This window comes from Lampetra planeri, chromosome 2 (assembly GCF_965212315.1).
Source record: "Lampetra planeri chromosome 2, kcLamPlan1.2.h2, whole genome shotgun sequence".
Classification (NCBI taxonomy): domain Eukaryota; kingdom Metazoa; phylum Chordata; class Hyperoartia; order Petromyzontiformes; family Petromyzontidae; genus Lampetra; species Lampetra planeri.
The window spans coordinates 29,285,709-29,309,230 of record NC_136108.1 but is presented as its reverse complement, the minus strand read 5'-3'; the positions used below and the strand labels follow the sequence as shown (position 1 = coordinate 29,309,230).

General features: G+C 47.2%; 1 protein-coding gene across 1 annotated transcript; it reads right to left on the bottom strand.

Annotated features, from left to right (window-relative positions):
- Positions 1 to 1,410: 1,410 nt before the first annotated feature.
- On the bottom strand, positions 1,411 to 22,520 carry TAF1B (TATA-box binding protein associated factor, RNA polymerase I subunit B). Its single transcript, XM_078611945.1, has 15 exons — positions 22,221 to 22,520; positions 20,130 to 20,228; positions 18,428 to 18,521; positions 18,216 to 18,313; positions 17,604 to 17,705; positions 17,101 to 17,233; positions 15,671 to 15,824; positions 14,968 to 15,067; positions 13,693 to 13,840; positions 12,113 to 12,290; positions 11,106 to 11,149; positions 10,333 to 10,420; positions 9,497 to 9,570; positions 8,777 to 8,975; positions 1,411 to 7,199 (listed from the first exon to the last, which is right to left on the bottom strand). Exons 1-15 carry the CDS (start codon positions 22,233 to 22,235, stop codon positions 7,061 to 7,063), a joined length of 1,665 nt encoding a protein of 554 aa, XP_078468071.1. The 5' UTR covers positions 22,236 to 22,520; the 3' UTR covers positions 1,411 to 7,060.
- Positions 22,521 to 23,522: the final 1,002 nt, after the last annotated feature.

The window sequence follows — 23,522 nt, the reverse complement described above, 5'->3', positions numbered from 1 at the left end:
AATGAATTAAAAGTTTGGCCAGGTAAGCGCAGTCGTAAAGGCATTCGCTCCCCCATTGGCTACAGGTGAGCGCATCACGCCTGTGTGACGTCGTCGGGCCAGAGTGCTGGGCCCGTGGTGGCACTATGGGGGATGATGATTCCACGTGAGTTGCAGTTGTTAGTCACGCATGGAGGTTGGGTTGGAAGGAGGTGTTTGGCTTTCATGTGGTTTTGGGGATGGTGGAGCGAGCAGCAAAGGATGAGTGGTGAGATGGTGAATTTGTGTTACTTGGCTAGAGCATAACGGTATTAATCATCAAATCAGAGAGGATTAGCTTCAGCATCACCAGCATCATTAGCATCTTCGGCATCACCATAAGCTTCACCGTTAGCATGAGAATGTCCATAATCATCATCAGCAGCAGCATCGTCATAATCAGAAATAGCAGCAGTAGTATTACCATCAGACTCGACACATTCGTCAATACCAATGCCTTAAAAGGAACAAAATAAGATTGAGGTCAAAGACCGTTCATGTCGAGTTTGGTGTAATTGTGTACAAATTGTATGGCCTACCGTTACCATCGTCATCGGTAGTAGTATCGACATCAGCATAATAAGTAGTGTCGGTGTCATGAGCAGCAACGTATTGGTATCATTAGCCGTGATTTATCCACAGCTGGATGAAGGCTTCCCCAAGTTTGTCGCCATTCTTTACGGTCCTGCAATGCAAGTTTATTATTGCTCCTGTACACGAGCTCTCATCTCATCCACAGCATCAGTAGACTCATTGGCGGTAGAATCATCATCACTTTGGGGTCGATAAACGTATTACTATGTGGCCAGGCTCCATAGCGGAGTGCAAGAAATTCATCATGAGCAGCTGTTGTGTTAAAATTGAGGCAAACAACATCAGAACGTGGAACTTTCACCGTTTTGTGTGGGGAAACGGTGGCTGTTGCACAGTTTTGAAGTATACTCTTAGGTTTTTTCGGTAAAGTCACGTAGGTAAAAATTAAAATTAATAAAAGTAAAATAATAAAAGTAAAATAAGTAACATTTTATTAATTTTAATTTATTTTTTTACCTACGTAACTTTACCGAAAAAACCTAAGAGTACGAATCCTTGCAGTCACGAAAGCTTCAAATCTGAAACAGTTTTGAAGGTTTAAACTCGAGGTCCGTCGCAGAAACGTGGAATGCCCACCACGTGCTTATCCTTGCCTTAGCAAGCTTGTGAGCAGATGCTGTTATGTAATTGCATGTTCCCTGAATGTGTTACTACTGTAACGCCAGTGGTGGCGGATTTGTAACGTGAGAGCCTTTGCTGTACATTGAATGGACTGTCGTCTATTTTACCAGGTGAGCAGCGAGAGAACCGCTTCGGGTATCGACGTTCGATTTCAAAAAAGACCTGTAACAATTGAAGTGTAAAAAAAAAAGTTTATAAAATTAATAATGGCGAAAACATGACTCTCAATAATACATGTTTTACTATCGACAGCTATAAAACAATCGTGCAACACGTGACCTTCAAATGAGGGCGAATGGGGTGATGCAAGGGGTAAGTATTAAATAAAAACAACACCCAAAGTTGAGATTACAAAGCATACGAGTCTCGTGAGGGTGCTGCGTTGAGATGTTTGGTCAATTCCGTTCATGAATATTTTGGAATGTATTTGGAACATGTGGAGAACACCACACATGTACGAGGGGATATGGGCCAAGGTTCTTCAGATTACTGCAATAATCCATTGTTGCACCGCCACCTCCTGGCCATAATGTGGATAAAATGCCTCCCTGTTGAAACCAGGATTGAGCATTTGTCATCTAATTTGTCAGAGCTGAGCCAGTGATGTAAATTCCACATTCTCACGGCGAGGGCCACTCGACAGGATTGTAAATGTTGTGGGTTTACTCTCCAACACACCGATGTGCTGTACTAGTAACGAATTGGCATGTTTTGTTTATGTGACAAACTTTACCAATTGGCTGTATCGGGTGGTGGCGTTTTTAACGATATTTACGCGATCTCACCCAAAACACCTCGATGCACTCGACATGAATTCACGTTTTGGTTATGAACGCTCGTGGGATTTGGGCCATGACTATGGCAGAATTGATGCCTCGATTCGTTGAATATAGATTCTCAGGCTCAAAACACCAAATTGCGGGAGTTCAAATGTTCAATTTAGATACATGTACAGCATCGCACACAATCGGTTAACATGATCCCAATAAGCACTAAAACAACGAATCCATTGTTGAATAAAAACGTGGCCTCAGTGCAACATTCATTCATTCGCTGGGAGAGCAGCAGAACGTTTCTCCGAATCGCGACATTTTTTCACAATCTCTTATTCTACAGCGAAGGGCGCACTTTGGTAATGGAATTATCAGGCAATTGGAGTGGGAATCAAACCATGAACTCTGTGCTAAGTAGCTCGGTGCAATACCCATACGTGTTAAATTGTAACACCCCAATGCGTAATTCTCCTGAAATAGTCTGGAGACTCTGGGAGGCCTCGCTGGATAAATAATGATATACGGCACACACTATATACACAAAGTGTAAACAAGACTGCTACTTGCACGAAAACCCGTAACACGCACACCCATGTAGCACCCCCTATGGGTCTTGACGACCCCTTGACAGCAACAGATCTGGGGGCAGTAGGTTGCACCGAGATGATCTGCAGTAAAATACTTTGAATAACTTCTTTCGCACCGTACGTAGCCAGGTACGTAGCCAGGTGCGGAGGAAGGACGCCAAACTGAACGCAAAAAGCTGTTCAAAAGGAATTGGTTTTCAACTTGTATTTAGAAGCGCATATCTCCAAGTGGATTTCTAAACTATTGGCAATTTATGGACACTCTTCGATTAACGAAATCGAATCTCCGCGTTAATGACAATTCACACGGCACGAGATGCTCAGCACCCGGGAGGCAGCGTCAAACATCCGCGACTGGAGATGTGACAAAGAGCTTAATAGCTCATCAGATTCCTCCTCCAGTCTAAATCAGAGCTGATTTTCAGCAACGAGGTCCAATCACATCCAAACGGTAATGTAAAATACTGAAATGAGTATCTACTGAATGCTAGTCTCAAGTTTTGCAGTCGCATTTTAGACGACCAATTCAATGTGAACCCAGCCAACTCTTGGGAAGCGAAGCAGCAATGAGCATAATCAGCACTTGGACGGGCGACCACCGTGGCTTTCCAAATGGAACTTCTTTCGCACCGCACGTAGCCAACCGTGCCACAATCGAAGGTCTGGCCAGAAGGCAGTGTTGAGCGTTACTCTGCAGCAGTACGCATGGGTTTCTCTCCCACGTGGCACACTTCAATGGAACCAGCCCGACCGAAAGTCTCGAGACTGTGGAGGCTGTTTTCACGGGTAAATAAATCGCCACCGTTATTTTCACATTGGTCATGAAACTGGCCTTTGCTCTTCGTCGTATTATATAAACCTTCGCACCAAAGCCAGCACACGTTTTAGGTTGATACAGGAACCGTTGCCACATTCGTTTACTACCATAAAAAAACACTTTTATTCCGACAGCTATGGAGTATACACGCACACGGCAACTTTGATTTCTCCAAAATCAAGCGAAAACTGGGCTCCTTTGTCAAGACTTTTGATATAAATAAATAAACATGACAGTGGGAATTTTAGTGACTTAGGCAACGGCGGATTAGCCACACACATGCACCCAAAACAATGTTAAAGCCTCTAGCCGTGCGATGTGATCCCTATGAAAACACTTGTTGTTCTGGTTGGCAGTGGCGATAGTGACAAATCGGTCTCCAAGCACAAACCGTATTTTGAAAACAGCACTGCGGGGAGGGTGTGTGTATGTGCTCACTAAGTCAATGCCCTACTGCCTTGGGGTTTTTGTGTCTGTAAAATCATACGGACGGGGTTTCTCTCTTTTTGTTGTTGTACATAACCACTTGCACTATTGACATGCGCGTTTGTTAAACTATCCAAATAAAAACAAAGGGAATGAACGATGGCTACTTGTTGTCGCTGTCACGTTCGTAAAATATGTGCATGGACGCGACCCGTGCTGAAACATGGTCTCTGTGCAGCTCGATTGACCGGGAGAAGTTCAAACTACACTGGTTGATCTTAGACCTTTTAGGAATACAGGGATGAGATTGTTTTCAAGTACAAGTGTGATAATCAACACCCCGACGATTTTTGCAATTCAGGCTAGCAATTTGATTCAATAATCAATTCTATTTTAACACTGGTGAATGCAGTGGTCACTAGTTATGGTATCTGCCACGGGAACCTACTACATACAGCACCGAGTTAGAAAAACATTGATCATTACACACACAATGCGAATATTGTGAATGGGTATTAATCGAATCATTGATGCGTCTTTACACCCCGACTGTGTAACCAGTTAAAAGCCCAATGAGACCGAAAGTCTCTTGCAAAGGAGACCTGGCACATGGGAAACGAAGTAAACTTTCCACATGTCATTATCACTGCCTTAACACGAAATATATAACAGACTGACAAGAAGGACAATGGCCCTTCTTCACAGCACCGAGGGCATAGGTCGACTTGGAGTTTGGAGGTCACCACTTTAGTCTGTAGTGCCCAAGGGAGATCTACTTGTGACACGGGCATCGAGCTAACCAACTTCAAAACACTACAAATCCCCTCGCACCCATAACATCACCATTTTAAGTTTTCCGTTTAATTAAAATGTCTTGTTGGTTAACGACTTGTTTTGCGCAAGAGATTACTTTTTTCCATGCAAGGACAAGGCAGGCATCTTGCCAGCTGGAAACAAAATATATTGCCATTAACAACACTGCCCAGTAAAAAGGGGGACCAGTGCCTCGGAGATTAGTCTGATTTAACCAAGCGTATCCTCAGGCCAGTCTCAAGGCGCTCTTTTTCCGATGAGTCGTTCTCGAGACGTTTGGCCAATTTTTTTTAATCTTTTACGTGCGAACGAGGAAACCGCACCTCGTGATGGATAAGAGGGAGAATAACTCGCATAGCTGCACAAAGATAAGTTCAGCAAGCCACTCGCGAGACAACCTTGCAGGCCGGGGAGTACCAACCCCAGCCTCCTGAATGCTCGACGACGACGACTGCGCAGCAATGGTACATTCCAAATTACTGTACAGTATTAGTATTTGTTCCCAAGCGAGTGCGGCTACACAGACAAGGGGTTATTTACTTTGAAACGTTGCACTGATGAATAGGGGTGTGGCATCTTTCAAAGGAGCAAAAAAAAGGTTTTGTGGTTCTAAATGTACACTGTATGTATGTATACATGAATGCTTGTGCACACAAGCATACACACACAGAGAACCTTATACAGACGGCAGGAGAAAGTGCTGTTAGCGAGCACATATTAGGCCGGCTTTGCACACAAGGTGGTGGTGCCAGCAGCAGACAAACCCCACCGTCACCACTTTGTATGGGGTACCCATTCGGGGCTGAGTTAACCTAGTGGAGGCCAGGCGCATTCAAAGAGAAATGCAATCCTGCGTGAGCTGCACACTGCTCGGGTCTCTTTATGGTAGACATGCTTCTCGTCGAGGGAACGTGGAATTTCCACTCCTTGGCTTTGGGCAGCCAACGGATATAGGAGCAGTGAGCAAGATGTCGAGTTAAGCAGAAGGCTGCGAGTACAAATCCTGGTCTGAGATTGACCCATCATCCGTACGGGATTAATACAATCTGTACCACGTTGTGGCAAGTGAAGTGGCTATGAATTAGACCTGCCTCTGCTGTAGGAATGTGGAATTTACACCACTGGTTCAGGGCTGCGGTGGCGAGATGTGATCTTCCTCCCCTGGGGTGCAGGAGGTCTTCGGTTAGATTTCGACCGCGACGCTTATATATTTGGAGTTTTAATGTTCTCCCTGTAGTCGTGTGGCTTCATCTCCGGGTTTTCCCTCCACATTTAGAAACATGCATTTAGACTATTTTTGCTGCTATACGTTTCCACATAAGCCACTTCTTTTTGCTATAATTTGTGTCCAGGTTCGCTTATGAAAAAGAGCTTCATAGCTGTGAGCTTCACCTGTTAAAATACAAGTTTTAGTTTATAGTTTAGTTTAAGTACCACCACACGCTCGTATAAGCAGGAAACGACGCTGACGTGTTTGAAACGATAAACAGGAGGTGGGTGTTTGGAGGCCGGGCAGCTGAGGGGGTCAGAATGGCTGTGTTGGAGACACCAAGAGTTGGCATTTCACCCGCCCGCGATTAGGCCGGGTTCTCAAGTGTAGCGCAATCGTGGATCTCAAGCCCAGTCACCAACAATTCCACGCAAGAATAACTTAACGCTGCACCTTCAAGATCTAAAAATGAAATGTTTTATGACCTTGCAACACTCTTTGCAGGGAACATAAAAAGGCATGCATGCCCCCTCGTGTGGATGAGAGGCTGCTGACGAACCTGAGGAAGTAGTTCTGATGTTATCTTCCGGGCTCATTCTCTGAAACAAGGTGGTCGACTGCTCACTGCCAGAACACCTTATCATCATCAGCCATGCTTAATCCACTGCTGGACGAAGGCCTCTTTCCAGGCTGTTGCCACCTCTCAGTATCCTGCGCTAATAACACATTTACCTAGCACTTTGCACACGAACTGAGCTCATTGGTCCATCTCCACGGTCGGAGATGCCCCCCTCGGACGCGTTCTCTTCCTCGATGCCGATGTTGCAGCCGGAATATACTTGCGAGATGTCACATGGAAAGGACGACGAACGGTGGGAAGTGGGGGGCAAGTTTTGGTGTTAACTAGCTCGTCTGGTATGCAGGAGGTCGTGGGTTCGATCCCAACCCCTGACGATGCCTGCATATTTGTTGCATGTCTCTCTCCCCGTGGTCACGTGGAATCTTTCTCCAGGTGCTCCGGTTTTTCACTCCACATTTCGAATGTGCGTTTAGAGTCCTTGGCTGCTTTAAATGTCCACATGATAAGCCACTTCATTGAGCTATCATTTGTGGCCAGGTCACTTCTGAAAAAGAGCGACATAACTTAGTGGGCCTCACCTGATAAAATAAAAAGTTCATAGAGTGTTTAATAATTTGGCCACTAGCGCTGCCTGGGCAGCGCGCGCACGGCCGGCAGCAACTTCTTCTCGATAGAGCGCACCGCGCCGAGGAGGTCGCTCTGCTCGGCCCCCAGCATCGATGCCGTCACCTCCAGCACAAAGCGGAAGCTGTGGGGAAGCCTGGGGGGTCACACACGTCGAGAGGGGGGGGCGACAGCCAGAAGTGAGCATCATGCATCAAAAACTTCAGATGTTCCAAACCAAGTGCCAAAGCAATGTCCTCAATGCAAATGTGCTGCTGATGGGGGAAATCATAACCTGTTCCCCCCTTACAGAAGCGAAGGCGACATCGTCTGACAGCAAGATGGGCCTGGGTTCGAGTCCCGATTTGGGGGGCCTTTCTGTTTCGAGTTTGTATGTTCTCCCCATGTCCTCCACGAGTTTCCTCCGGGTTCTCTGCTTTGCCCGAATAACTTAAAAACCCACACACAATGCAACTGGCATTGGCAAAGACATTCCAATGCTGAACAATTACCCACAAATGACTCAACTGGAATTACATAACGATAAATTGTCACCCCCAAATATGAAAGCTTGGCAGAATCCTCCTGGAGTCTTGAGTCTCTGTGAGGCTTTCCTAGGTAAGCAAGCGCTATAATAATGGTTGGGGCACATCCTACACATGGACAGTACACGGGCATGAGCCTGCAAGCACAACGCAGGCTGAGCAAACACTGCAGAAGACGTCACTAAACAAGCTGCTTCGATGCTGCTCACGAAGGTGCTGGTATTAATTCAGGTTGGAATGCAATGCGAGTGGCAGGCGACCTGGTTGTGGGGTCGATGGCACCCTCGGGGTCTATCCTATTATTCGTGTTTCCTCTCGCAAACCACTCCCTTTTATACGGGCGGCGAAGCACAGATAAACGCGGATGATCGCCCAAATTTTCCGCCACTGTCAAATCACTCGGATGACAGCAGAAACCTTCCTGCTCACAACGCGACTTGGCACGGATCAATCGGCGACACGGATAAGGATGGATAAGGATGGATAATCGGCCAACTGTTAGGACGAGATTTGCTCTGCCAGCAATACCGGCGCTGGGAATTAGCTGAGAAGGGGTCAAATGTTAAGTGATGCCCACGGGCGAGTGGGTTGTTGCCACAGCATGGGCGGCACCTCCATCCCACAGGGGTGGGTGGGTGGGTGGGAGGGAGAACTGGCATCTACTGCATAGATGGGTTGGGAAATGTTTTCGAATTTGGAAAATATGGACATTGACACCGGTACACAATAGCCTACTCTTAAGAGTGACATCACAGGATCTTTAATATCAACTTTGAAGCAGGCGGCACGCAGAATATTACTGTTAATACGCCCGCAGTAATAACCAGGGCGACTAACAGGATGCCAACCACGAACCTCTGCAACAAGCAGCGAACGCGCTACCGCTGGGCCATGTCCTCACCCATGACCAGGGATCGGCAAACAAAATAACAGGAGCCATTTTATTCGAATACGGTAAAAAAAACTCAATATGTCAAGAGCCGCAATGTGAATATGATGCGGTGGATCCTTAATATATAATGTCACGAAGCAGTCCTTAAAGAGCCGCATTCGGCTCCAGAGCTGCAAGTTGCCAACCCCTGCCCGCCCATGACAATGGGCTGTGGGCTATTTTTCCTCCTGGGCCTGGCAAGTTGGGGGTCCATGGCTCCACAGCGCCACTTCCCGTGTCCGAAGTTCCCCCACGTACCCATGTTTCCCAGGCTGGCGGGGCGTGCTCCAGTAGCGTCCGCTGCTCACAACGCATCTCTTGAGGCGTTTGTCCATCACGCCAACGACGGCGTGGCCGTAAAAACGCGACGCCGAGTCAGCGCCAGGCCCCGGCGCCTCCTGCTGCTCCACTCCGGCCAGCGAGCGCCGCACCTGGTGCTCCAGGTCCAGCGCCAACTCTGTGCCGGGGTGGGGGGTGGGGGGGGGGCGGGCCGGTAATCCCACAATGCACTGCACATCGTCAAGTGCCCTGACCGCAGCACTACTGGGCCGGGAGTTGTCACCCGGTTCACATCATTGGTGAGTTACATCTAAACCTGTTCTGGGCACCATTTTCACCAATATGCCTTGACCGGCAAGGAGAAGCATGGTCATGACAGGCATTGCGTCGGTAGCCCCTCATCCAGCAGTGGATTGACACACGACTGTAAATGGTTACTTGTTATTATCTGGCCAGGTGGCTCCGTGGTAAAGCGAGTGGCCCGCAATCGGAAGGTTGCGAGTTCAGATCCTGTTTCGAGGTTGACGCAGCCCATTGTCCCTGCTGGAACCGATAAACAGAAGACAACTCTGTTGTGGGGAAGAAGTCAATGGTAGTTGTCTTCTGGATAAACTCGCCCCTGCCATAGGAATATGGAATATCTACAATTGGCTCAGGAGTATGGTGATGACTTGCTGTTGCTGCTACTAAGTGACTCACTCTGCCTTTTGGCGCACATGCAGTGGTAGCTGCGGGAGCTGTAGTAGAACGTACGGCTTTGCACCCAGGACCGCCTAAAAAACGACAACAACACACGGACACATTAACCCCGATGCAGACGTCCCTCGACTTGCAATGCAATTACAGGCAACAGCAAAATGAGGCCGAGTCTATTTTTCAAGGGAGAACTGCGAAGCGAATAAAATACGGAACACATTTGGATAAAACAAATATCGAAGGCCGGTTGCAATGCTGAGCAGTATAGGAAAGCCTTCGATTCGTACAACGTTTAACAAGTCTGCAGGATGAACTCTATAAACGGCGGTTAATATGACCAAAGCTGGCTAATTGTAAAACGAAGCAAGGGGCATGGTCCCAACAGCACTTCCATTCGTACCGTCTAGCAACAAGTCTACCTGTCTGCATCACGAGATGCCATCGCACAAGCGTTTCACAGGTACAAGTTTGACTGTTTAGTCTCACGCCGCACCCAGACTGGAAGGAAGGCATGTAAAGATGCACGGTAGTAGAGAAGCAGCACCCTTCCGGATGCATACAAACATCCAAGCAGCATTTTTATAGATGCAACGATGCGGAAAAGCAGAGGAGCAGCACGCTTCTGGATAAAGAGACGGAGAGAATGAGCACGCTTCTGGACACAGAGAAGCAGAGAAGAGAGAAGTAGCACGTTTCCGGATGCAGAGGACCAGCACGCTTCTTTCTGGATGCAGAGTAGCAGCACGTTTCCAGACACGAAGAAGCAGAGGGGCAAGCATGCCAGCGAGGCAGCGTGGGCCGCGGGTGCGGTTGGCCGTCGCGACATCACGTGACCTCACCCGGAGCTGACACGGGCCTCGGCGTCGCGCTCTCGGCTGGCGAGAGCTGTCGCCGCGCGGCACCAATCGTCGAAGCAAAACCACGGCTCTGTGCAGCAACGACAGAAGCAAGCCTTGGGCTCGCCGATTACGCTCGACTCTCACGCACGCAATGACTTAAGTGAATCAGATTGCAGGTTTTATTTGTCAGCAGCAAGGGCCCGATGAGCTGCTAGGCTTTATTTAAAGGGCGTCCTGCGACTGTACAGATGTTGTACAGTACACAGCTCTTAGTTACAATCACAGCGACAATGGTCACAATATAAACAGTAAGTACCGGCTGTACATGTTACGGGAATAGAGAACCAGTTGTAAATGTAAAGAAAACAAAACATTTTATGGACAAAAAATAAATGAATACATTTAATTTAGGAAAGCAAACACAATCAATAACCGAGAACTCTACGTGTAATCCACACAGACTTGGGCTCACGCTTCTCTGCGGATTTATTATAACTACATCTGTGAAGGAACCTGAGTTCTCGGAGCAAACGGAGGTTTCTCACGGCCGGCAACGATTGAATTCCCAAATATATTGTGATGGGCATTCCAAAACGAGGGAGCAGCCACATTTTTCACAGACGACATGCAAATTATATCAGAATTATTAAAAACAATGTCCACAACCAACACGGCATGGGAAAGCATTCATCCAGCCATGGATTTACAAGGGGGTTGTATAAAAATGTTGTATGCATGCCCTGAACCCATGACCCCAGGAAACTTCCACGTACCTCCTGGCTTGGCAGGGAGCTTTCTCACGGCTCTCGATATTTTCCTGGTTGAAAGCACAAAGCGTCAGCCCCCACACAAAAACACCAGAGCGTGAGGGTGACGGTTAGTGTTGGGCGTTCGGCCTAGGGTCACTGTTAATGTTTCATATCAGGGGTAGGGTTAGTGCAAGTGTCAGTTTGCACATTCACGGTTAGGACTAGCGGAGATGGTTGTGTGGGCTCGAGGTTTAGAACACAGACCTGATAGGCACCGATGAGATCATCATGGGTTATAATCTGGGAAGCCGCTATTACCAAAGTAGTCAGTTAATGGCCTTCGCCCGGTCAGCAATGACTGCACAAAAAAGACAATGAAGATTTTTTTCCTTCTTCAAATTTCCAGATCCGAGAATCAAAGCGATGTTTGGCTCGTCAGCCCAAGAAATTGCACGTGGAAAAGTGCCGTGCACCTCGCGTGGATACGACGTGACTTGAAGGGTTCTCAGAGGTAGTTCTGCGACATTAGCTTCCACGAGCTGCTCTTGTAACACACAGGGGTGATGCATCACGGCTCTACGAGAATTCTGAATGTGCACTACATCTCATGACATTGTGCCAATAGCACAGGTGAGATTAGATTGCTAAACTAAACAATTTGTATTTTACCAGGTCAAGCCAAGAGCTATTAGTTATTTTTCAGAAGCGACCTGGTCACAAATGATAGCTAAACAAAATGCCTTAAGAGGAAATTTATAGCAGCCAAATACCCCAAACGCATGTTTCTAAATGCGGAGGGGAAAAATCAGAGGACCCGGAGAAAAATCCACGAGACCACGAGGAGAACACACAAACTCAAAATATACAGGCATCGTCAGGGTCGGGATCGAACTCGCAACCTCCTGCATACCTGGCGAGGAAGATAACATCTTATTATCGGGGGCGTGGGCTGAAGGAACGTAAAAAATTATTTGAAAAAGAGCCATGTTTTACAGATGCTAGTGCCGATGAATAAAGGCGGCAGGACGCACCACTCCGTGCAGTCGTCGAGCACCAACAGCAGCTTGAGCGCCACCAGGATACTCGCCACCGCCACCAGCTCCAGCCGCAGCGTCTCCCAGCGTCGCGCCGTGGGGTCAAAGGTCAGCCGAGAGGGAATGAGCAACTGTGGCAAGGCCATCACCCAGCAGCACCAGGGCAGCAGCGAGTCTGCAGGGGAGCACAGCAGGGGTAAGCGGACACATGCCACCGCCTTCACGCACGAGCAACAATATCGATGAGCAGGAAATTCGCCTCCATATATATTCGTGCCACCACATATTTAAAAAAAAAGTCTATTGTACATTCCATCATCAGCCAGCATGGGCTTGTGGGAATGGATAATATCAGCAACACTGGTTCAATACAAGCAATACTTCTGAAATTGTGCATCTAAACATCGAGCCATTCACCAACACAGAGTTTCCTTGTGTTGAACCACTGCTGCTGAAAATGCACTCTGAGAAGGTAGTGTGGCTGAAGAATTGTATGCGCATGGATCACGAGGGGATGTGTGGTGCACACGTGCATATGCTGTGCCCAAGGGTTACGTTTGACCACGTGGTAGGCATGCTACAATTTACTTCTCCTCCTCCGTCAGCAATTCTATGAATTGTCACGATTCGGAATTGTGAATCAATTATAAAAAAAAATAATGATTGGATTGTTTTGATGTTTGTTTTATAAAGATTATTTCGCTTCATTAGCTAAAGTGTAACAATGACATATGCTATTCATAACATTTGCATAAACGGTCATTAGTCGATTCTCAAACGCACGATTAAATCTCCGTATCATGAGTTTAGGAATACATTTTTAACAAATTAGATTCGAGAACACGCAAAGGTGTAGTTGCTCACAAACAGCAGGAAGGCACAACTCCCCCCTCATGCACTGCACGCGTGTCACATGACCACCACATCACATGTACGATGCACTCAGCCTTGTCTCAGCCACCAGCGCGAAAAAGCATGATCGTACGGAAGTATTGTTGTTTAATTCTAGATTTGAAGTTTTCGTGACTGCAAGGGTCCATACTCTTTGGTTTTTCGGTAAAGTCACATAGGAAAAAAATAAAATAAAAATAAATTAAATCACGACGTTTCAGAGGCAACACAAGCTTCCGTCTTCTAAGAGGAGGCAACACAAGCTTCCGTCTTCAGGCAATTTTGCTGTGACGGTGCCACCTGAAGACGGAAGCTTGTGTTGCCTCCAAAGAGTATTGTTGTTTAGGCCGCAAACTGCAAAACAGTTCAAAATGTCGTCGTCCCATCGGTCAGTAGAGAAATAACGAGCCTGGTCTACGCCCGTCTCTTGGTACCGGGCAGGCTGAGGCGGTGCAGGAAGCTCGCTGTGAGCACGTGTGGGTGCCTGAACACTGTGGTTGTTGTGGTTGGTGTTGTGGTCATTGTTGTGATTGTTATGGTGGTAGTACCGTGCAGGTCTAGGTGGTGCAGGAAGCTCGCTGTGAGCGCATGTGGATGTGTGACCACTGTGGTTGTTGTGGTCATTGTTGTGGTCATTGTTGTGGTCATTGTTGTGGTCATTGTTGTGATTGCTATGGTCGTGGTACCGGGAAGGCAGAGGCGATGTAGGAAGCTCGCGACGAGCGCATGTGGGTGCACGATGCTTCGCTCCGTCACCTCGGGGAAGCACGGCAGCTCGAGGAACTCAGCGAGGAGCTGAGACTCGCGCAGGACTAGTCGGTAGCGGGGCAACCACTACTCACAGGGATACAGGGACAGGTGGACATGAGGACCAGGGGACAGGGTGACATGGGAACAGGGAATACATGGAAAGGGGATCGTTAAGTAGGTAATAAGGTAGTTATGTGGGTTGGGAGCCAGGCAGTGTTGAGATGTATGCATGTTAGGCAGTGGGTAGGTAGGTAGGTAGACAGCCACCATTTAAACCACGAGGCAACACAATGCCACACACACACAATCTTTGGCAAGGGAAACCTGAACTGTAAAGAAAATACGCAAACTCGAGGCGAGATGAAGTGTTTACGTCCCGAATGCTGACACAAGGCCAATGAATCACGCGTTAAGAACCCCACGCCTACATTGTGCCGAGTCTATTTGCGCTGTTGCTGCTGCTGCTGCTGTCAGCTTCATGTCTCAACTCTCAACGACAGTGCGGGCTTTTCCCTCCAAACACAATCGCGCCAAAACACCATTGTGAGGCTGCTGCGCGTGCGACCACCAAACACGCACCCAACGTGTCCAAACTTTTGTCGCCCACCCCACCCCACCAACGCAAACAGCCCCGTCGCTATGACCACCGCGACCAGAGAGGGGCGGCCAAAGAGGGGCAAGCTCGCCGCGTGGCGCATACTCGGCAACACGAAGGCTGCGGTTGCTGGCACCTCACTGCCGCCTAGGGGTCGTAACGCGAAACGTCGCGTCCAGCGCTGGGCGAGGTGCCGCGCCGCCCGCAAGCCTCAGCACTCAATCGAGCAGAAAATCACCCGGGCGAGTTTTTTTTTGTACTCTTAGGTTTTGTCGGTAAAGTCACGTAGGTAAAAATAAATAATAAAAATGAAATAATAGAAATAATAATAGAAATAAAATTATAAACCACGACGTTTTGGAGGCAACACAAGTCTCCGTCATCAGGTGGGACCGTCACAGCTAGCTCACTTGACTTTACCGACTTGACTTTACCGAAAAAACCTAAGAGTATGAATCCTTGCAGTCACGAAAGCTTCAAATCTAGAATTTTTTTGTAGTGGGAATCATGAATTTTGAATCGCGGCTCAATGCCCCGTATGTTTAAGATCTGACGATGGGAAAGAGGCGACCGCACGCTCGCCGCCCCAGGGAGGGCTCGCCATGCCAAGTCTTACAGTCGGTCTGAAGAAACGAGTATCATGACCATAGATCTTCATCTCCTCGGGGAAGCTCTCAAAGGCGCTGGCGTAGGGCACAGTGCCACACCTCACGAGCCTGCGCACACACACGGAGACAAAAATCCCCCATAGAGCCTAACGGGCTGCTGGGGCAAGTGCTGCTCACGAGCACCTGTGAAGGCCGGCACAGAGGGTAGGTGGTCAACACCACGCTGGGCTGAATTTTAAGGGCCTGGGGTAAGACTGTGACAGCTGCTGTGGAACTTTAAGTAGACTTGGGTGAGGATTGTGTGGCTCCAGAATAGACATTGTACATTTTTATTTTATTTTACCAGGTAAGGCCCACTGAGCTATATAGCTCCTTTTCAGAAGTGAACGGCCCACAAATGATAGCTCAACAAAGTGGCTTGTCACGTGGAATAGCAGCCAAATACTCTGAACGCATGTTTCTCAATGTGGAGGGAAAATCGGAGGACTTGAAGAAAATTTAAGCGACCACAGGGAGAACATGCAAACTCCAAATATACAGGCATCGTCAGGGTCGGGATCGAACCCACAACCTCCTGTATACCAGGCGGAGTAGTTAACATCTCGCCACCGTGGCGCTTTGAGGGCCTTGAATCGATTATAAAGTTGGGGAGATGCCCGGGTGAGATTTTGGCCCCCCCGGTGAGGTCATCCCCGGTCACGTGATGCACACCTCAGCAGGTCAAGCAGGGTGGGCGGCTGGCGCAGCCACATCAGGGCCAGGTGGCAGAAGGCGAGCGAGAGGGAGAGGTGAAGGTCTTCCACGCGGCCGCTGTGGGACAGCAGCTTTCCATCCACCGAGCCCATCTTAGTCTCGCACTCATCGCCTGCGCAGCGTCGTTCATGGCACAATTCGGCAGACGATAGCGTCAAGCCCTCGTGTAATAGCAGTAGTGCGAACAGGATATATACGTGCGTCAATGAGGGTTTATCGCGGTTCAGTCATCCCAGCCGGTTAGTTCAAAACACCTCAGGCTGACCCCACGACCTCATGCCAGTGAAGCCTTTGACACTTCACGTGGACTTAAAGTACACCTAGCCTGGCACAAGGGCTTTGGTGACGTCACTGCCACTTCGTGGCGAATGGCAGCTGCTGCTGTTTCTGGATTGCGGTTCACTCAGTGTATTTTTAAAAAAATACAATCTTCACGAGCTCGAGACTAAATTACAAAGAGCCTACAACAAAATCACCTTGAATCTCGTCAGATTTGCTACGGCATAGCATATGCTTCTGTGTGGTGTCAAAGTATACGCCACTAAGTGATACATACCGGCTTTACCGACAATTTCCATGGTGTTATCTTTGAGGGATGGAAAGGTTGCTTTTGTAATTCACATTTCCATAAAAAAAATATGTAAATGCACGAACATATAGCAACATAAGATATTTATTAATCAATAGCTTATTGATAGAATGAAACAAATACTGTTTATTTTGTCATCTCATATTGAAGTATTTTCATTTCAAAACAGGGAAATGCAGGGTCCATACATATACGCTGTAAATTACGGAAGTTCTATGCTAATCCCTTTCATTCGTACGCCATTTGAGAAGCAACTTGCAAAGTGTTTTAGCTGTGCGTTGAGTCTGGTAATCCAATCGATGGCATCAGGAGTTGTTTAATGTATACGCGTTGGTGTCTCCAGTGTAAGCGTAGTATAATGGGCAGTGGTCGGCTATGTGATTAACAGATCGCACTTCACCACATTCACAATAGGGGCCCATTCTTGCATGTTATATTTGTGAGGAAACATCCACAAATGCGGTATGTGCTATGAATGCGATTAAGCGGAAACCCGTTGCCGTATATTTAGGCTGAAGCCGGGCAATTAAATATTCGCTGTGACATTGAAGACTAATGAGGCAAAAAAAAAACATTAAAAAAACCGGGATGGTCAAAATTAGACGAATAAGAAACGATTCTCCAACGGAATTGTGATAACCAGTCGTGACCATCTACGCGGGAGTGAAATCGTCACGTGCCTGCCCAACAGACGTGCGTGTATGCGAGCCATTTGGTTTTTTGGGCCGTCTTCCTTTACGTCTCTCCAGCGCTGCGAGTGAAAGCCTCTCCAGCGCCGGCGCGTTGGCAAAAGACTCACCAGAGGAGTGGCCGCTGCCGACATCACCACTTGTGGCGTCGCTCTGGGACGACCAGGCGGAGAAGGAGTTCAGGCTCGTCATCTCCAGGTCAATGGGGTTCACGCTCAGTTCACTGCCGCTATCCACCGGGCTCTGAGGCACGCGGACACAGAGACGTGCGAGATGTAAACTAGTGAAACAAAAGCAATGGCTCAATAGCTCGGTGGACGATTGGTGTGGTCATGTTGGAGACACAAAGGCCAAATCCACAGACTTAACTATTTGTTTCAAGACTCAGTTCTCAGGCTTAGAAATTCTCAGAATTATGTTTGCATCTTGGGTTTAAACCTTGTGTTTTTTTGTGTCCTGCATCTTAGACTTAGGTCCTGAGTTTCGGGTTTAGCCCTTAAGGTTTATGCCTAACCTTCCATTGTAGGCTACGGCCTTCAGTCTAAAGCCCTGTTTGAAGTTTTGGCCTCGCCTCTTAGGCCTGGGCCTAATGCCGGGGCTGTGCCGATCATACCGTCATTGGGGGCTTAGCAGGGGCTTCACTCTCCCCGGGTTCCACATATGCCCTGGCCGTGTACTGCAGGTAGCGCCTCCACATGTGCAGCAGAAGATCATCCTGCAACGACAGCAACCGTCATTCACTATAGGTCTTGGCCAGGCTTGGTGCATTAGCGATAGTTATACAAATTGTTGGTGCAAATGCTGTTAAAGAGCCCCTATGAAGGTGCGCAAGCACACAAGGGGGTGGGTGGCCAGCACCAGACCCAGCCACCTTTTTCTCCCAACTGGTGATATTTACACATCATACCAGGTACTCATTTGAGGCTGAATCAGCATAGGACTAGTTTAGACAATCATCACTGATGTTGGCCTTGAGCAGGAATCAAGCCCGGGTGGCCAGGATTGTAGCACAGCACGCTAACCGCTACACAAACACTTCCCACACATAATCATACAGACATATGGTATGGTAGGTAACCGGAGAACTCAAAAGAAACACATGGAGAACAGGGGGAGAACGAATATACACACTCCACACAGAAAGGTGCCAGAGAAGGGAATCGAACCCAGACCATTGTCACTCTGAAGCAACAAGTGTTACCACTGCATCACCGAGCTGCCTTACCTTGAGGCGAGCATTTACGCCCAACGCTTGCAGGGCATCTGCCTGCATGCACAGCACCATTTGAAAGCCTTCGCACGTGTACCACGTGTAGCTGCGCCCTGCACACAAAGCGGAGGCAGGGCTGTGGTTTGCGCGTGGTGTGGAGCTTGAGCACGCATAATAAACACTGTGACAGCAGCAGCAGCAGTGTCAAGATGTGCCTACACTCGTACCAGATTTGTCCTTTCCCCTGATGCCCTTGCTGATGGTGATGACTTTGGCCGAGGAGTCAAAGTAGGCACTGGGGTCATCGCATTCCAGCACCTTCTGCTCACAGTCACAAACGTCCATGTACTTAGCAACTCACAGCCACAACTTACACTGAAACTGCATGTAAAAATATTGTCTTGTTTGCAATTTTACGTCGAGTGTTAATGCGATGGCGCTTTGAGTGGCAGATTTGTGCCAGAAAGGTGCGACATTGGTAAACAAAAATAAAATTGACTTGACTTGCTCACAACTGTGATCACATGATCGCACGTGTCGAGAAGGTTGCGTGATTACTGAATTCGAAAAGCAACAATTCACACCTCCCAAGATTGGACGAACTGTCACGTATTCCTAGTCACGATTCAATTCTGCTTCTTTCGTGTTTCGTTTCTTATTCCGACAGTTGAATTAGAGGAATCGCAACGGTGCCATCTCAGCCCTCTTCGTCACCTGGCCACCTCGACAGCCGTGTAATTGCTGTATGTAATGGTCACATCTGTCCTTACATGTGTAGCTATGACAGGGGTCGGCAACCTTCGGCTCCGGAGACGCACGCGGATTTTTAAGCACCGCTTGGTGACGTGCCGTTATTTATTCAGGACCACTGTTTCGTATTCATGTGCATTGCGGCTCTTGAAATATTGAATTTCTTACCGAATCCTCTTCTTGTTATTTTGGTTGCCGACCCCTGAGCGATGACCACAGGTGTGCCCGGCTATTGCAGCTATCAGCTCTAATTCTGATCACGGGTGTAGGGAGTCTACACATGCATTTAAGATCATTTAGATTATTACATGCTTTTATTTAACTCTGTTGTCATATCCTCAAATCTTGTAACTAAATTTTTGCCCACTTCCCAATGTGCTATTGACTGCAAACTTGGTATAGGTATGTCATACTGATGACAACACTATATTCTATCATTAAAAAATAATATTTTTAAACAATCTTTTTACGGGTACAATTGTCCACGCTCAACTCACGTTGGCTGTAAATCATCACGGTCCCTGACGTTATGGCAAGCTTCGGGGAACCACTTCCTGGAGTCGTGGAGTTCTGCCTTTACTCGTACGGTACATTCTAGATTTTAAGCTTTCGTGACTGCAAGGATTCATACTCTTAGGTTTTTTTCCGGTAAAGTCACATAGGTAAAATAATAATAATAAAATAATAAATGAAAATAACTAGTGAATCACAAGTGATTTAATAGAGTTATTTTTGTATTTTTACCTACGTGACTTTACCTAAAAAAACCTAAGAGTATCATACGGTACATTTCATTAAAGCGTGTTTTTTTAAATAAGTATTTTTTTATATTTTATTTTGCTGCTATAAATGTCCAAATCATAAGCCACTTTGTTCAGCTATCATTTGTGGCCAGGTAGCGTCTGAAAAATAAGTTAATACCTCAGTCGTCTTTGCCTCATAGAATGGGGATGGTTCAGTTTTATTTGCATGTTTGTGGGTGATTTGTTGACCTTTCTTGTACTTTGCACGATCATGTTTTTTCTATTATTTGTTGTTGTAACGTTCTTACCCCGTGCACCTACTGGACATCTGTGAAAAAGAGCTTTACAGCTCATCGGATTCCTCCAGTATAAATATTCTGATTCTGTAGCCAAGTGAGCACGGGCGAGGAGACGCGGCGCTGTCGGCCCCGCTTACGTCCGCCACGGTGTTGCACGACTTGCAGTAGAAGCTCCTCTCGTCCGTGATGCCCCAGTTCACGTCCTGACACACGACGCAGCACTCCGTGTACGAATTCTGCAGCCACAAACACCGTGCGGGGTCCGAGCGTTGAAGCCGACTCGGCACAATTAATATTAACGATTTGCCCCCCCGAGTTTAGACTTCTGCCCCCTGAGGTTATAATTCTGCCCCCCCCCCCCCCCGAGTTCAGAAATCTGCTCCCTCCCTCCATCTGTCCTGTCAACTCCCTATCCCCATGGGACCCTAAGCCAATACGTTTCAAAGACAATGCATATATTATCAGGGCATGTTTTTTTGCATATTTTGTCACAATTATGTGTGGTTAATGCAGACTTGATGCCTTGCAAAAGGTTTATATTTGGTGTTTGAACATCTGAACACCTGTTTTATTGCCAGAAAGGGAAAAAACCTATTCATATCTTTCATACCCATCCCTCCCTGTTCAAGTCCAGCATCAATACTTCCTCTCTCTCTGTCCATGACTTAACTCTCGAATTTTAAAAATTATATAGCTTATAAATAGGCCGTATATTCCCTCGTACGTCCAATTTTTGTTTACATCTTCAGATGCGGCGGTTGCCTTTACGATTCAGATAAATCCAAATTATATCGCATTCCTGTCAGCCCGTACGGTCTGCCCGTATTCTTGTACAGGGAATTTGAGTTTTCAGGTCCATACGGCGTACAGCCGTTTCAATACGGGCACATTTTTTGGCTATTTGCTTGTGTTAATCCCTTGTGATGATGGGACGTTGTAGGATGAACGTTGATATTTTTAATGACCAATAAGGTCTGAATTGGTCTGCAATAGGGTAGTCACTGATAACAATTAGGGGTTGACAGGTCTGCATTTGCTGCGTTTGAACAGAATTACACACGGTTGCCGGGACAATAACAAACACATTTCAAGTTACATAGAAAACAATTAACACGTGTCTTGAATTGAGGACGGTTACATAAACTTTGGAAAAGAGACGACTGAACGGAAATCTACAATCTGCAAGCAGTGGGGCGAGTGAGTGGTGGTTGCGTTGTTGAGACCTGGTGCGGTGTGTAAACATCACTGGGAAGACAAAGGCGGTCGGGCGAGGGGCTGACCACACACCCCCCTCGTGTGCCTTGCCGGCCTTCATTAAGTGCTCGCTAACAGCACTTGCCCCAACAGTCTGCGAGAGGCTATCCGGGGGGGATCTTTGTATTTGTTTTTTGCAGTGTGGTGGGTGATGGTTGAACAACGCAGTATGGATGAGACCAAACGGTGTCTAAACTCAACTTTTTTTGTTATTTTACCAGGTAAATGTCCACTGAGCTATACAGAACTTTTTCAGAAGCGACCTGGCCACAAATGACAGCTCAACGAAGCGACTAATCATCACGTGGAAATGCATCGCAGCCAATTACCCTGGAACGCATGAGCATTTGGCTGAGAGAGAGGCACGCAAACTCCAAATACACATTCTAGATTTGAAGCTTTCGTGACTGCAAGGATTCATACTCTTAGGTTTTCTCGGTAAAGTCACGTAAGGTAAAAAAAAATAAAAGAAATAAACTATTATTTTATTTCTATTTTTTTTACCTACGTGACAAACAGGCACAATTCAAAAAAAATGTGTTATATTATTTTATTTCTATTATTTCTTTATTTTTACCTACGTAACAGGCACAATTCAAAATAATAAAAAGAAAATAATAGAAATAAAATAAAAGTAACATATTATTTCTATTATTATTTATATATTTTTTTACCTACGTGACTTTACCGAAAAAACCTAAGAGTATGAATCCAAATACACAGCAGGCGTCAAGGTTCGAACCCACGACCTCCTCGCATTCCAAGCGAGGTAGTTGACAACTGGCCCAGCGCCGTTCGATCCCAGTCGTCCACGTACGAGGAGGGATCAGTGGAGTGGGCACACGTGGCAGTCGTCGCTGTTATTGTTGCTGTTGTTAGTGTTGCTCTTGTTATTGTTGCTTGTTGTTATTGTTACTATCGCCGCGACTGCTGAAGTTCGCGAATGTGCCCCGGAGGCCCGGAATCTCACTCACCGCGTCGTCGTGCATGACTCCGGCTCTGCGCTCTGCTCCACGTGCGCTCTAAGGCGCCGGCAGGATAACACGCAGCGACTTGGCACACTATGAGAGAGGGGGGAGGGAGGTACAGCTGATGGGGGCCTCTGCCGGTCATCTCAGTCAGCCGGGTCTGTCCCGTGACCCTTCCACACTTCACGCGAGAGCCTCAAGGTGCACCTAGCCTGGCACATGGCGCGTCCTTGCCCATGCATGGTCGTGTGGATCGTCAAATCGACGGAATTTGGATCGATTCCCCGCAGTCGATCCGATAGCCAGCTTTAAAGTCGATAATTTGCGGGTTAATCGCTGCGTCGATACCATTGGCAATCGATCCATGGATCGAGTAATCCCCATTGGTTAGTGTGATCCCCTCCCTCCTCTTTGTTGATTGGCTAACTGCATTATATACTCTTGGTTCTTTCGGTAAAGTCACGTAGGTAAAAAATGCAATTAAAATAAAACAATAAAAATCACGACGTTTCGGAGGCAACACAAGTCTCCGTCATCAGGTGGGACCGTCACAGCCAGATTAGCTGCATCAAGTGAATTAAGTGCATTAATTGTATCGCAGCGCTGTAATTGGCTGGGTGAGACGATGTACCCCAGGTGTGAGGCCGTGGTTAAGTGAAGTAAAGAAATTCCAATTGGCAATTCCAATTCACCCCCCTCCACCCTACATGTGGCAATTATCGAATCACGCCCTGAAAGCCGGCGTAGGGAGAGGCACTCAATCGGCACTGGGCCGATCCAAGGGTTGTACATCAATACATCGACCAGCATATATCGATGCCGTTTATTCGGAGACAATATCAATTAAAAAAGTTAATAGAAATTCCGATATCTTTTTAATCACACTATTGTCATTGATTTGAGGTAATGGTGAAAAATATGGAATTTTGTAAAATATACCGTATAAAGTTTGTTTTATATTAACATTCTTGTTATTTTTCTTCTATCTATGTACGTGACTTTACCGAAAGATCCAAAGAGTACATTAGCATAAGTTACAATACAGTACACGTTTTAAGAGTGCTAATGCGTCTTCCCTCACAGGGTTTGTGTGCACCTGCTGTAAAAGCGCAGCCCTGCAATTGCTCGCTCACGCGACCGCTGGCGAAAAGTTCCTCCACTCGGAGGGAGCTCAAAACGAAGGCCTCTCAATTATGTTTTGGCCTAAACCTTCCACACCCACCAGAGACCTCTTGCAAAATAACAACCGGCTCCACGTGTTATCATTCCACGAGTCGTCGCCCAACGGGTCACGTGAGTCCTCTCAGC

Coding starts and splice junctions, on each gene's coding strand:
- TAF1B (XM_078611945.1), bottom strand. Junction 18,314..18,427: donor CAGGGGAAAGGACAAATCTG/GTACGAGTGTAG, acceptor CTTTGTGTGCAG/GGCGCAGCTACACGTGGTAC. Junction 17,234..17,603: donor CTGCTAAGCCCCCAATGACG/GTATGATCGGCA, acceptor CGCGTGCCTCAG/AGCCCGGTGGATAGCGGCAG.